The following is a 14343-nucleotide window of genomic DNA, read 5'->3' on the forward strand; positions in this document are numbered from 1 at the left end:
AGTATAAAGTATAATATATGTGTAATATGTTAAAAGTATATAGTATATGTGTATTATGTATAAAGTATATCGTATAATATATGACTTAGACTTAGACAGACTTTATTTGTCATTTGGATTTGCTTCAAAATGAAATTACGTTGCAATGGCACATAGCACAACAGGAATAAAGGGGAGGCAGTATGTACAGTCTAAAAATAGATATGCAAATATAAAAGAGAGAGAAAAAAACTTTTTATATAAAAAAAACCTGTAAGATAATATATATTGCACAGTTTAGTTGCCTATGTAAAAGAAACTTTTGTTTATAATACAAATAAGATAAATACGATAAATATATCTTTTGTGTAAAAGACAGATAAGATAGCTAAGATAAATATAATTTCACAACAGAAGATCCTATTGGAGCAGTCCTGTGTAGGTGTGTGGGTGAGGAGGGGGAGGGAAGGGGGAATGGTTGTACAGTGTTCAGCAGTATTATGGCATGTGGAAAGAAGCTGTTGTTGAGTCTGGCTGTTCTGCTCCGCAGGCTGCAGAGTCTCCTTCCAGAGGCCAGCAGTGAGAACAGTCCATGGTGGGGGTGGGAGGGGTCACTAACGATGTTTTGAGCCCTGGTCAAACAGCAGTGTCCTGGAGGAGAGGAAGTGAAGTCCCAATGATTTTCTCTGCTGTCCTCACCACCCTCTGTAGGCTTTTCCAGTCAGAGGCACTACAGGCCACCGAGCAGACTGAGATGCAGTTGATCAGGATGCTCTCTATAGTTCCTCTGTAGAAGGTGGTGAGAATGGGAGCAGATAGGTGCACTCCTCATCCGGCACAGAAAGTGCATACGCTGCTGGGCCCTCTTTACAAGGGTGCCAGTGTGGTTTGACCACAGGGCCGTTTCTAGCTGTTTGGGGGCCCTATGCGAGATACTATTTGGGGGCCCGTATTTTTTCAAACTCTTATATAACTCATATATTCTGTGACCATGCAGCAGTCTTTTACATTGTAAGAGGAAAGCAGGCTAGGGTACATTAATAAATGCAACAGATACAGTATGTTCTTGAAAAATGTTTAATGTAAACTTTGAGGTGGCATAACAAGGTGGCATAACATAAAAAAGCTTTAACCCACCATTCCAAAACAGTAAAAAATAAATGACTAAACTTGCTTAAATAAATAAGTATATAATGGATCAGCATCCATGTTATTGCACAATCAATAAAAAAAACAAAAAAAAAACTAGTTATGTAGTGATATACTGTAGTTGTAGTTTAAAACGAGCCATATATAACTGTACTGGTCAGGAGCAGTTGCTGATGGTCCTGCTGCTTGCTGGTCAGAAGCTGATGATGGCTCTTCTTGAACTGGACCTCCGAAGTATTTCAAAATTGCTCCTGCAAAGACAAAGCTCCTTAGGTTACCAAGCAATCAAAGCAAATATTCATATCATACTAGTGCAGTGCCCGTAGGAAGTATGTATTGCTATAGAAAAGTGGGAGGTTAAGTAGCTTCTCTGAGATCCTCCTCTGGAGGTAGTATCAGGGACGGAGGAGCGACGGCGTGTCGGTCAGACAGTCTGATAACTGCACAGGTCTCTCACTCAACTTAATAAAGAGAAATGTCCCACAAAGCAACGTTACAGGACCAAACAACAGTAACGTAAAAATTCTGAATCTGTTTTTATATTAAACATTACAATAAACAGTGTCCCTGTTTAAGCATCTACCAGTTTTTTCTGTGTTTGTCTCCACATTATACTAGTTAATTAATAAAAATGAAGGTAAATGAGTGATGAGCACCATATGATATAAAGGGAATATGTTTGCATATATCTTGCAGTGCATTACAAAGTGGACAACTAGCAGTCCTATGCAGTACAGGACACTTTAAATATACAGGTTTGTTCAAATTAGTAAACTACATTGTCACAATATATATTCTAATAAATTTGGCAAGGGGAATTCAACTGAGTCATCAGATTTGTCCAGTAACCAAACCACAGTAAATAAAAATACAATAGAGCAAAGAATTGGATAATATTTTATAGCACAGTGATCATTTAAAACTCATAGTGTTATATGAATAATCCACTGCTATACTGCTGCTACTAAAAGTAACAATAATCAGTCTAATAATAATGTGTTTTATTTATAAAATAGTAGCACAGGTCTATGCTTGAGACACATTTATTTGAGCCTTTCTGTAAATCAAACTCTGGATAAAGCTGACTTTATTTACATACAGACAAAAAACATTATCTGAGGCTAGCTGAACTAGCCAGCATGACAAAAGTAACAAACTAACTTGTTCAGAAGTTGGCGTTATGTGTCCCCCTCCCCCCCACATCAAATGCCTTACCTTGATCCTGTGATCGGTTTTCTTCATCGGTTTTCCTCTTTTTGCGTTTCTCTGCACCAGACGCAGAAGTATGTTTCGATGAGCGTCTACCGTTATTATTATTCTCATCACTTCAGTGGAAGGTGGGCGGCTGTCAATCATTCCGTCAGACCTGTCGGCAGACGTCACTTACCACGTGACAGCACAGCCCAAAGGTGATTTTGACCTGATTACCCCACGAACACTTACATGCTTTGCAAATAAATCCACAATGAATGCGTGCAATACATGCAAATAGACATGCAAGACAGGTATTTTTAATTTTCAAATATAATAAAATGAGCTGAACTTGGTTTGGGGGCCCCTGGTGGTGCGGGCTCCCCATATTGCAAGAAACGGCTCTGTTTGACCAGGTGAGAGAGTGTGTTACCTGCACCCCCAGGAACCTGGTGCTGCTGACGATCTCCACTGCTGAGTCGTTGATGATGAGAGGAGGGTGGCTGTGCTGGTTCTTCCTGAAGTCCACAATGATCTCTTTTGTTTTTGAGACATTCAGGATCAGGTTGTTGGTTCCACACCAGTCTGCCAGATGTTTCACCTCCTCTCTGTAGGCCTGTTCATCGTTGTTCTTGATGAGGCCCACTACTGTCGTGTCGTCTGCGAACTTCACCATGTGGTTAGTAGTGGCCTTGGCGAGCGTCTGGGTCATCGGTGACGAGCGGACTTAGGACGCAGCCCTGGGGGGAACTGGTGCTCAGGGAGATGACACTGGAGACATTTTTTCCCACCCGCACGCACTGAGGTCTGTTGGTGAGGAAGTCAAGCAAGCAGTTGCACAGGTGGGTGCTGAATCCAAGGGGGGCCCAGTTTACTTATCAGATGTTGTGGTATAAAGGTGTTGAACGTGGAGCTGAAGTCCAGGAACAGCATCCGCACATGTGTGTTTTTCCCTTCCAGATGTTCTAGGCTCCGATGGAGTGTAGAGGAGATGGTGTCCTCTGTGGAGCAGTTGAGACGATAAGCAAACCGGTACGGGTCGAATGTTGGGGGGAGCCTGGAAACCATGTGGTCCTTTTCCAGCCTCTCAAAGTAGCCTCCTTCATCATGATAGGTGTGAGTGCTACTGGGCGGTAGTCATATGTAAAATGTATAAAGTATATAGGCCTAATATAATATATGTGTAAAATGTATAAAGTGCATAGTATAATATTGTGTAATATGTATAAAGTATATAATATATGTGTAAAATGTATAAGTTTTAATATATGTGTAATATTTGTTTAATATATGTTAAAATGTTAAGTCATAGTATAATATATGTGTAATATGTATAAAGTATATAATATATGTGTAATATGTATAAAGTGTATAGTATAATATATGTGTAATATGTATAAAGTATATAGTATATGTGTAATATGTATAAAGTATATAGTATATGTGTAATATGTATAAAGTGTATAGTATATGTGTAATATGTATAAAGTGTATAGTATAATATATGTGTAATATGTATAAAGTATATATTTTTAAAGTATAAAGTCATAGTATAATATATGTGTAATATGTATAAAGTGTATAGTATAATATATGTGTAATATGTATAAAGTATATAGTATATGTGTAATATGTGTAAAGTATATAGTATAATATATGTGTAATATGTATAAAGTATATAGTATATGTGTAATATGTATAAAGTGTATAGTATATGTGTAATATGTATAAAGTGTATAGTATAATATATGTGTAATATGTATAAAGTGTATAGTATATGTGTAATATGTATAAAGTATATAGTATATGTGTAATATGTATAAAGTATATAGTATAATATATGTGTAATATGTATAAAGTATATAGTATAATATATGTGTAATATGTATAAAGTATATAGTACCACTATGGGAATTAATAGTCCTTAGAGCTTTTGTTGGATAAAACTGACTTGTGCATCACAATGGTCTTTTCGGCTGCAACTTTACTGCGCTGCTAATAGAATAAGCTAACTTCCGGGAACTCTTGTAAGGCTCCATTGCTGTAAAAAGACACAAAAAAGCGGGTCCATCGGAGCAAACGGAGATGACGCGACTCCTGTATCTAAATGACTCTGCTGGGGTGCGAATAACATAATACGAACTACATTTCCCGGCATACACAAGAGGAAGCCGTGTGCGCAGTGGTTTAGATCTATAACCATAGGGATGGGCCTATCTAGGTTCGACTGCGGTTGACAGCGACCTCCACATCGTTATGAGATCTGCTCTGTTACGCAAACGTAGACTGGCAACACACTGCAAGTGATTTTCGGGCAGACTGAAGTGCGCGGCAAAAGAAGGGAGACACAAACAAAAACATGTGGCTGAGGCTGTGAGAAAACGGGTATGTAACCCCTTACACACTGGTCGTATTTGACGCTGATAAGAGCTTAGAGTGAGTCGGCGTTGCGGCGCATTGTGGCGGTACATCCCGCAGGGGTCCTAGGATGCTGAGCGTTATCCAAAAGTGGCGAGTTTAGCTAACTAGCAGCTCGTTAGCTTGTTAGCCGCTTCTCTCAGCAGCCTTTCATTCAGCCAGCTGCTCCCGGGCTGTTTGACACAGTGTTCCTCTCTCTGGTTCACGATATTGCTGTGCTTTATCTCACGGTGCCACATAAACAAGTTAGAATGTATTCAGCAAACAAACGCAGATAGATTAATGGGTGTTAGCTAACGTTTACTTAACTTAGTAAAGTTAGCTAACGTTAGTTAGCTTACATCAGCCAACCGGCTAGCAATTGAATTGATTTAACTTCTATTTGGGTCTGTAGTGAAGGAGTGAAAGAGCAGGTGTGCTGCTGCGGAGATGTATTGACGTTAGGGAGAATAAGGAGCTTCGTAGAGCCAATATTTGTAGGTTTGCATCTGAATGTACGTATGTAACAGTGGGAGTGCCCCGCCCACCAAAGCGCCATATAACGTTAACGTTAGCTCCTGATAGCGGCATTGATGGAAGCGGCATTATATAACGAGCCGAGCCGCTCCGCTGCTCACTGTGAAGCTTTATGTTGTATTTGTTCAGCCTGCTGTAGTAACAATGAGTAATTGGAAAATTATTAATGCAGAGATCATTTTTTTTCTTAGCTGACTTTTAGTTAACGCATTTAATACTGAGAACACACAGACATACCATTTCATTACTCAATTAAATAATATAAATTTATATTCTAAACATTGTTCCTAAATAATATGTTATTTATAATTAGTTGTTCATTCAAATAACCATGAAAATTAAACAATAAAAAATAAATACAACGACTTAAACAAAAGTAAAAAAAAAATATGGAAGAAAATAGGTGACTAATGTTCTGGCATTGCTTGTATTATTAATGACCTTTTTTCGTGGTCCTATGTGAAGATTATTTATTTATTCATTTTTATTTACACACAAATTCTGACGTGTAATTATTAGTGACCATTCTTTTTTTGTGAGGATTTTTTATTTTATTTTATTTTCAATTACAAAAGGTATAAAAATACCCAGCCAGAATAACACAAGAACAAAGTTGGGGATTAATTCAGTAATTGACTGATCAATTAATTGACTAATATTTGCAGCTCTAAAAAAGGCTCATATATTTTCTTCCTCTGTGCCATAGAGCTTCATTGTTGTCCAAAAACTACATCAATGAGCCACGCTGTGGCACTGGGTAACATGTTCCTTCATTACCATGAACACACACTGTAGTTTATTTTAACTCAGTCCCTCATACACCGTCTTGCTGCCCCAAGTACTCTCTAGAGCACCAAATGTGTATTAATCCACAACTGTAAATAGACCCAAACAAATGCACTCTTTCCTCCTGTTTGAGTAACGTTTGATAAAAACTACAGTGACTAGTTGTTTTAGTAAATTACTGAGCCTTTTTGAAAAATAAAACTATGCGTTTGTGAGCTGGTTTTTAAGATTTCTGTGTACAATAGGAACCAGTGGGGTTGGAACTGAGAGCCACAGACAGGGGTAAAGAGGTCAGGAAGTACAGAATCATAAAATTATGGAATCATGTCTTCCTTTTAACTTGTCCCACTGTCTGCAGCATCAGTGTGATATCCATGTGGACTGACTGCTCTGTAACACTCAATACTGCAGGTGAGGAGAGCATCTGAGTGGACTGACAGTGGACATCATGGGTTTGCACTCCGCCCAGAAGAAGCACTTTCCCCTGCGGGGGATTGACGGTGTGGTACAGCTGTTCGACGCTGAGCTCCGCAAGTCTGAGCCGGACCTAGCCCTTCTCTCCTTAGTCCTTGGTTTTGTCGAGCACTTCCTAGCTGTGAACCGGGTCATCCCCATAAATGTTCCAGGGGTCCGGTTTGAACCGCTGGAGCCGGACTGTCCCAACTCCTGCTTCCCCACAGTGGAGTTGGGCATGATTTCAGCACTGTATGAGCGCTTCACGGCCCAGATCCGTGGTGCGGTGGACCTGTCCCAGTACCGGAGGACTGCTGCGGGGTCCAGCAGGGAGCTGGTGAAGAAGGTGTCAGATGTGATCTGGAACAGTCTAAGCCGCTCTTACTTCAAGGACCGGGCCCACATCCAGTCCCTCTTTAGTCTCATCACTGGTACGACATCATGAGTACTAGATGTTTGTTATGTGTGGAACTTGGAAGCAGCTAATTCTTTGTTCACTTTGAACCAGGTACCAAACTGGATAGCTCCGGCGTGGCATTCGCTGTAGTGGCAGCATGCCAGGTTCTAGGTCTGAAGGATGTTCACCTGGCGCTGTCTGAGGACCATGCCTGGGTGATTTTCGGCAAAAACGGCGAAGAGACAGCAGAGGTCACCTGGCACGGAAAGGGCAACGAGGACCGACGAGGACAAACAGTTGCAGCAGGAGTCAGTGAGAAGGTAAGGCCTCACTTCTGTGCACGTATTCCTCTTTGCCCAGTGGATGCAGGGGAGTGACCATCAGCTGCCAACACAAATATCCAAGGTTCAAGGTCACTTCATTTCTACCCATAGGTAGCCTTTGATTGCAGTAAGACACAAGGCATTTCTCTTGACAAAAATATTAAAACAACAGACATACAGATATGATAAATGATAAAAGTGCTTCAGGCTCTAAAATCAGGACTTACAGAGGTAGATATAATAAATAACCACTAGACTAAATAATAATAATATAATAAATAAGGTGAAAATGCAAGTAATAGCAAGAAAAACTCTGTTGAGCAACACTGCTTTGTTCCATCCGCTGTCAATCCTATTGGATGTGTCTGCGACCTTGCTTTTATAGTTCACCAAAGTTGAACGAAGCGCGAAGAAAAGATGTAAATTTGCTTGTATATGCCCAAAGCTCTCTTTTTTCCAGCCCCTGTAACCAAACATGAAGGTGGCCCTCCTGTAGGTTTAGATAGTAAGGAAAACTGTTGAGCAAAATGTTCCAGTATTATATTATAATTATTACACATTGCTGTAAACCTGTCCTGTGTGTTTGTGTTCCTCAGAGTTGGCTGTATCTCAAGGGCTCCTACATGAAATGTGACAGAAACATGGAGGTGGCCTTTATGGTCTGTGCCATCAACCCCTCACTGGACCTGCATACTGACAGCTCTGAGCTCCTGCAGCTGCAACAGGTGAGCACTAGTGCTCAGTGAGTTGGTAAATATAATATAAAATAATATAATCTTTTAATCTCCTGCAACAAAAAAGTTTCACATTAGATGTTGGAGGAAGCGATGACCTGTCAACGGAACAATCTGATGTTCTTATACACAAAACCTGCCATAATTGTATGTTTAGAAGTGCCCATTATCTTTCTTTTGTTATGCAGTATGGTGCTTAGAAATTACTCCAACTGAATTTAGCACAATCTGTGCGCTGTCCTGTATTGTCAAGAATCCAATCTCCTGGAAAAGGAGAGGTCAGGTGAAATGTTTTTTTAACAAGGGCCCTGATTTTGTGTTTATTCCTTACTTTCAAGCAATATGTATACTCAGTTATAAGTGATACCAGCAGTGGTATATTGCACAGCTCTTACTCTTCCTTTTCTTTTCCTCCCTGCTGTAACAGAAACTCCTCTGGTTGCTGTATGAGCGAGGCGACGTGGACAGGTGAGAGTTTGTGAGGAATGAAGAGTCTTACAGTTTGTATATGCTGCCTTTCCACTAGAAAGACTTGTGTGTGTAACCTTGCTAAATTGCACAACCCCCCTGCTGTTCTGTGCTGTGTACCAGGTATCCTATGGCCATGGGCACTCTGGCAGACCTTGAAGATCAGGATCCAATCCCAGGCAAGGAGAACCCCCTGAAAATCCACCTCAAGGTCGGTCTTTAGGTTTCCACCAGGTCACACAGCAGGAAGGATGTTTTTCCTTCATGTTACTCCAGTATTGTTCATTTTGAATATACCAATATAAGACACACATTTTAAAACTTTTATTTATTTTCAACTCAGCTTGTAACAGTTTTCTGGAACAGTCATTGATGTGAATGTGAGAGCAAATAGATTTTCTGCAGTGAAAGTTATGCTTCATGTATATGTTCACCAATGAGGATGTTTAATAGGAAGTCTGTGTTCTCTCTCAGGCCGTCAGTTCTGCTCAGACGCACTACAACAACGAGCACATCTACCCCTACATGTACCTGGCCGGCTTCCACTACAGACACAGGAATGTGCGGGAGGCTCTGAGGGCCTGGGCCGAGGCAGCTCAGGTCATGCAGGAGTGAGTTCACACTGCTTTTACACATCAGTAGGTTGCAGGTTAAAATATAGGAAGAGCAAGAGAGGAGGGATCACAATAGAATGTACAGAATAGATAGGTAAAAAGTCACAATACAAACAAATTATGATCACAAAAGTACAAATGTATGAAGATTGTAAACCATAAGTGAAAAGTTTGGATCCAGGACGGGTTTCACCAGATAGGAAGAATCGCACAAGCCCCTCTCCACCATGGAGACCTGGACGAGAACGGCCATACAGACGCAGAATAGGCAGCACAGCATTCACACAGAGGGAGACAGAGACATGGGAGCATGAAAACTAGGGAAAGAGGAGAAGCGGAAACTCCTGGGTGATGATGACTAGCCAGGAGAGAGAGTTCCCACATGGCTGATGGGAAGTTGAGGCAAAAAGTTTAGCTTAAATTGAAAGGCTTCAACAGAGTCAGACTGGTGACTAGTGAATAACTGGAGGAAGTATTAATTGGTTGACAGCCAAAATAAATCCTGGCTAGCAAAGTGACAGTAACTTTAACATTAACTCACGTTTGGGGCTGAAACCATTATTTTAATTGTTGATTAATCTGCAGATCATCCATTTCTTTCTTTTACAATGAATGGATTATCAGTTTAGTCTATAAAAGGTAAGAAAAATAAGTTTTTACCAGTTGACCAGAGTACAAGATCATGTCTATTTGAAGACAAATCAACAACAAAATCAAACATTTGAGTTTGATTTTGTTGAAAACCCAAAGAAAACAAATCTTAATCTCTTCAGCTCTACTAACCTTTTTCCAAAAGTTGACGTGCTTCCTGTGCGTTTCTTGTGCTTTGTCCCTACTGTTTTGTTGTCGCTTTTTGTCCGTTTTTTTTGTCCATTAATCTGTTACTTTGTTTTTTTCCAAGAGCCAACGTCACTGAAAGATGCTGCTTATCGGTGCGGCAGGTGGAAGAGAGATTATTCGTTTTTGTAGTACACATTGTGACAGTTTTTGTTTTTAAAGGTTATTTTTATTTAGTGTCCATCTTGTTTTTAATGTGGAATGCTTGTCGAGCAATATTTTTGTCATAGTTGTTTTTCTCAAAATGAACAGATGGAATTGTGCGTTTATTCAGTCTACCTAGCATTAAGAGCTTCACCGGGCTGGTTTTAACGGCAGGACTACAGGTCTTTTTCACCGCAGCCATTTTGGCATTAAATAGTAGGGTAAACACAGGTGTTACCAGTGATACTAATTGTTTGGTTCCATTCAGGTCAAACAGAGTCATGGTGCTGCTGTGGTGCATGTTGGATCACTGGAAAGGCTCTGATCCACTAAATAGAACAAAGCCTTAATTAGTGTCATTGTAACATTCATGTTTACCCTACTATTTCATGTAATGGCTGCTTTGAAAAAGAACTGTTGTATGTTAAACACAGGAAGAAGGTGGTCATCCAACAGCATTGTCTCAACCCGCAGCTGCAGTTGTTATTCCACCAGACGAACACAAGATGGCAGTAAGAGCACAGCCATCCTCCTGAACTGTGTCATCAAAGAAATTTGAAGACTTAAAAGCGCCATCAGCCGTCTTATCTCAACAATAAGTATTAAAGTGAAGTGCTCTGACAGTTGAGTGTGAGCTCTGGGTGAGGTTGTCTCTACTCTGACACATCCACCACAGAGAAGCTCCAGTCCATGTTAGTCTGAGAGGGTGTGGCGGTGGAGCCAGGAAGTGTCCGTCTCTGCATCCCCGTGTTCTCTCCTCCCCTTTAAACACACTGTTCACGAGCTGCAGCTAAAAATACCAGCACTGACCCACCAGACCACACATTCCCTCCCCATCAATCAGCTTCCTTTTCCTGCTCCCCCATTGTTTTTCAGTTTCAGCTCGCCCTCTGTGCACCATCTACAACAAGGAATGTGTTCATAATAGAGGATTATCTACAACAGAGTTCATGTCTTGTCATGTCTGAACTGTTGCAATGTCCTTATTAATCAAGACAGGTCAATATTTCATCCTGAAAGACATCAAATGGTCAAAAAAGACATTTCCATTCACACCTTGCAGGCTGTATTCTGGCCTCCTCCCTGCCGTTATTAAAAGCCCTTCTCTTCTCACCTGCTCTTGCAGCTATAACTATTTCCGTGAGGACGAGGAGATCTACAAAGAGTTCTTTGACATTGCAAACGATGTTATTCCCACTCTGCTGAAGGAGACATCTGCTGCTGCAGAGAGTCTGGGGGAGGGAGGAGAGGGAGGAGAAGGAGCTGACAAGGTGAGTATTTATGCAGTACTGCAGATGAAATGAGTCAGATCTCATCAGTTTGTTTCAGTAACATTTCTTTTTGCTTTGTGTTTTTTTAAACCAAAGACCTTTCCACCTTGCATTAATGTGATCTGTTGTTTCTGTCGCATGGCTCGACTCACTCTTTTTTGGTTTTACATTGTCAAAAGTTGTGGAAAGTACCTGGTACTGCGACCATTTTGATACTTTTCACCTGAACCTGATTTTTTCGCAGATTATCTGTCTAATGTCAGTACTCACATACAGTGAAAGTTTCAGCTAATAGGACAAAAAGTTACTGTATAAAAATGAGCTACTGCAGCTTTAGGAGAACTTTACCTCTGTCCCACTATGATACTGACTGTGAAACAGATTTCTGCAGGTATGCTGAAATACAACAAACTCATACCAGCATGTGCAAGGCTCGGTTATCTCACTGCCTGTGAAGCAGTGGCTTCTCCTACACCCTTTGATTTGACGGCACTAAAGACGTCTCTTAGAAACCAATTTCTAGTTTTCATGATCCAAACTGATTTAGTTCATCACTTATTTCAGTATGCAGACTAGATAGGCCAGGATTGCAGATTTGTCAACAAAGTCAGTGCATCAGGTTTGTACCAACTAATAAAATCCATAAGGATAAACAAAACAAAACAAATTAGAGGTGCACCTGATACCAATACTGATTCCACATTAAATAGGTATCAGTTACGATGCAGCACAGTTTCCACCCCTCCGAATGCAAGTTTTACACACAGTACAGGCTGCTGTCTTGTTACTAGCTCACTCAGTTGTGGATTGGTGACGTCAGCCTGGTATCGGATATTGAAATTAGGTCAGTATTGGCACCCAATGAGGATATTGGATCAAATCAGTCCCAACTCAATTTCTTTTTAAATAAATATAAATAATAGGGGGTGTATAAATATTTGCAGATGTCATTTATACCTGGCTGATCAGTGTGTACATTTACGCCTTCTTTAACGTCAGTATTTCTGTAGCCTAGATGAGGGACAGGCCACATGTTAACACCAAGTGGAAATGTGCTAAAAGTGAGACGTACTAAATAACAGTGACTTAGGGCTGCGAGCATTATTAATCTGTCGTTCAATTAGTTGTTTGGTCCAGAAAATGTTTTATCAGGGTTATTATATTCATTTAGACATAGAGCAGTAAAGAAGCTGAAATCAGAGAATTTTGAGTTTTTTTCTGAACAAATGACTCAAGGAGCCTGAGTAGCCCGTCTGATAGAGTGGGTGCGTGTCATCCCCCTCTCTCTCCCCCCTGTCCTGTCACTCTTCAGCTGTCACTATCCATTAAAGGCAATAGAAACTCAAATAATATATACATAAAATAAGACTCCAAAACAAAGTAGTTCACGTAGGCAATTATATAATAGGCAATTAATTTAATAGTTGACAACTAATTGGTCGTTGCAGCTCTATGATTAATACTAAAAGGAACAAAAATCCCTTCCATCTTTCAGGAGCACCCCAAACAGGCAGCAGCCCTCTCTGCGCTCCAGGACTCGGACTGCTTCGCCCACCTGCTGCGTTTCTATGACGGCATCTGTAAATGGGAGGAGGGCAGTCCCACACCGGTCCTTCATGTGGGCTGGGCCACCTACCTGGTCCAGTCTCTGAGCCGCTTTGATGCTCAGGTGAGAAACCCAGAGTGGCTCTGCCTTTGAACATCAGAATGACTACAGCCAGTACAGCTCTGTCTGCAGGGCCTTTGTAGCTGAAAGTGTGTTTGTGGTCTGATTCCAAAGGTGCGTCAGAAGGTGTCCATCATCACCAAAGAGCCAGAGACCCAGGATGACGACGACCAGTCCAGCGATGACCCCCGTGAGGGGCGCAGACGAGGCCCAAGGAGGGAGTCCAAGCTGGACGAGCAGAGCTCTTCTCCTCCTGCTGCTCCCACCTCCCCATCCAGCCAGCCGCCGCCGGCAGCGGCAAGCCAACCCAAGAAGGTAGGAGAGGGAGCGGGCCGCCGACGCTCCTCACAGGGCTTGCGGGCCGGAGACCCCGAAGGAAAACCCAAGTCCCCCAGCGCGGACTCCGCGTCCTCACCCTCATCCCAGCAGCAGGCCTCCCCCTCCCCTGCCGGCCCTGTGGTGATCTTTCAGAGTGAGAAGATGAAGGGGATGAAGGAGCTGCTGTGTGCAGCCAAGGTGAACTCCAGCGCCATCAAGCTGCAGCTCACCGCCCAGTCACAGGTCCAGATGAAGAGGCAGAAGAGCACACCAGCCGGGGATTACTCCATGTCCTTCATGAAGCGCCAGCGCAAGTCGCTGTAGACGAGCCGATTGTTGCAGGAGGACTGTAGGACATACTGTGAACAGAAACACGGACACCCGATTAACCTCGCTTTTGTTTGTGAACCTTTTTACCAGTGTTTTCATCCAGAGGTCAGTCAATATCCTCATAGTTCCTAGCAATATATCCGACAAGCACACTTGAGTTAAGCATCACATATCGAGTTCTAACTGAAGAGTGAACATTTCATTCTGTTTTTATTTAACTACAGCCAGAAAAGGATTCTGGGGAACCGCCTGGTTTGATAGGTTGTAAGCACTCACTCTTCATTAGTTTGTGTATTAATTGGCAGCCAATTGCACACCGACTATTAACTTCTCATTGACTTACATGTGGATGTTTGAAGCCAAAGGATGACCCAACACAACTCACTGATGTGTAAATATCAACTTGTACCATTAGGAACCTGTTCATGACTGAAGCCTTGGAAGTGATTAATTTAGGATAGTTACTGTGTAACATTGTCCACTTCTGCTCTATCGACAGCTTCTTTCTTGCTAGCTCTATGTTGCCTTACTTTGCCTTTGTTCTTTTCTAAAGTAGGTGGCCTTTAGTTTTGAGATTAGCTGAGCTAGGCCTATTTCTAATGATTAGAGAAGACCAGGAAGACCATGCACTGTTGAGACGGAGCCGCATTAGGCGGCCCTGCTACATCCTATTTGCTTGATGACTTGTGGTTTTTGTTTTTGTTCTTGTTTTTGTATCTGCAAGTAATAAAAGACCTGATGAAAATAAA

The 14343-nt window shown here is 41.5% G+C and overlaps 1 protein-coding gene across 2 annotated transcripts; it reads left to right on the forward strand.

Moving 5' to 3' along the window:
* Positions 1 to 4537: 4537 nt before the first annotated feature.
* Positions 4538 to 14343, forward strand: men1 (multiple endocrine neoplasia I). 2 transcript variants are annotated; one of them, XM_051428552.1, is made up of 10 exons: positions 4538 to 4704; positions 6451 to 6923; positions 7001 to 7209; positions 7809 to 7937; positions 8374 to 8414; positions 8538 to 8625; positions 8889 to 9025; positions 11136 to 11280; positions 12776 to 12949; positions 13061 to 14343. In XM_051428552.1, exons 2-10 carry the CDS (start codon positions 6488 to 6490, stop codon positions 13586 to 13588), a joined length of 1887 nt encoding a protein of 628 aa, XP_051284512.1. In that variant the 5' UTR covers positions 4538 to 4704; positions 6451 to 6487; the 3' UTR covers positions 13589 to 14343. The 2 variants fall into 2 exon arrangements, with proteins under 2 accessions (XP_051284512.1, XP_051284513.1); XM_051428553.1 differs by having other exon boundaries at positions 4540 to 4704; positions 6398 to 6923.

The sequence above is a fragment of the Dicentrarchus labrax genome, unplaced genomic scaffold, assembly GCF_905237075.1.
Source record: "Dicentrarchus labrax unplaced genomic scaffold, dlabrax2021, whole genome shotgun sequence".
Lineage (NCBI taxonomy): Eukaryota > Metazoa > Chordata > Actinopteri > Moronidae > Dicentrarchus > Dicentrarchus labrax.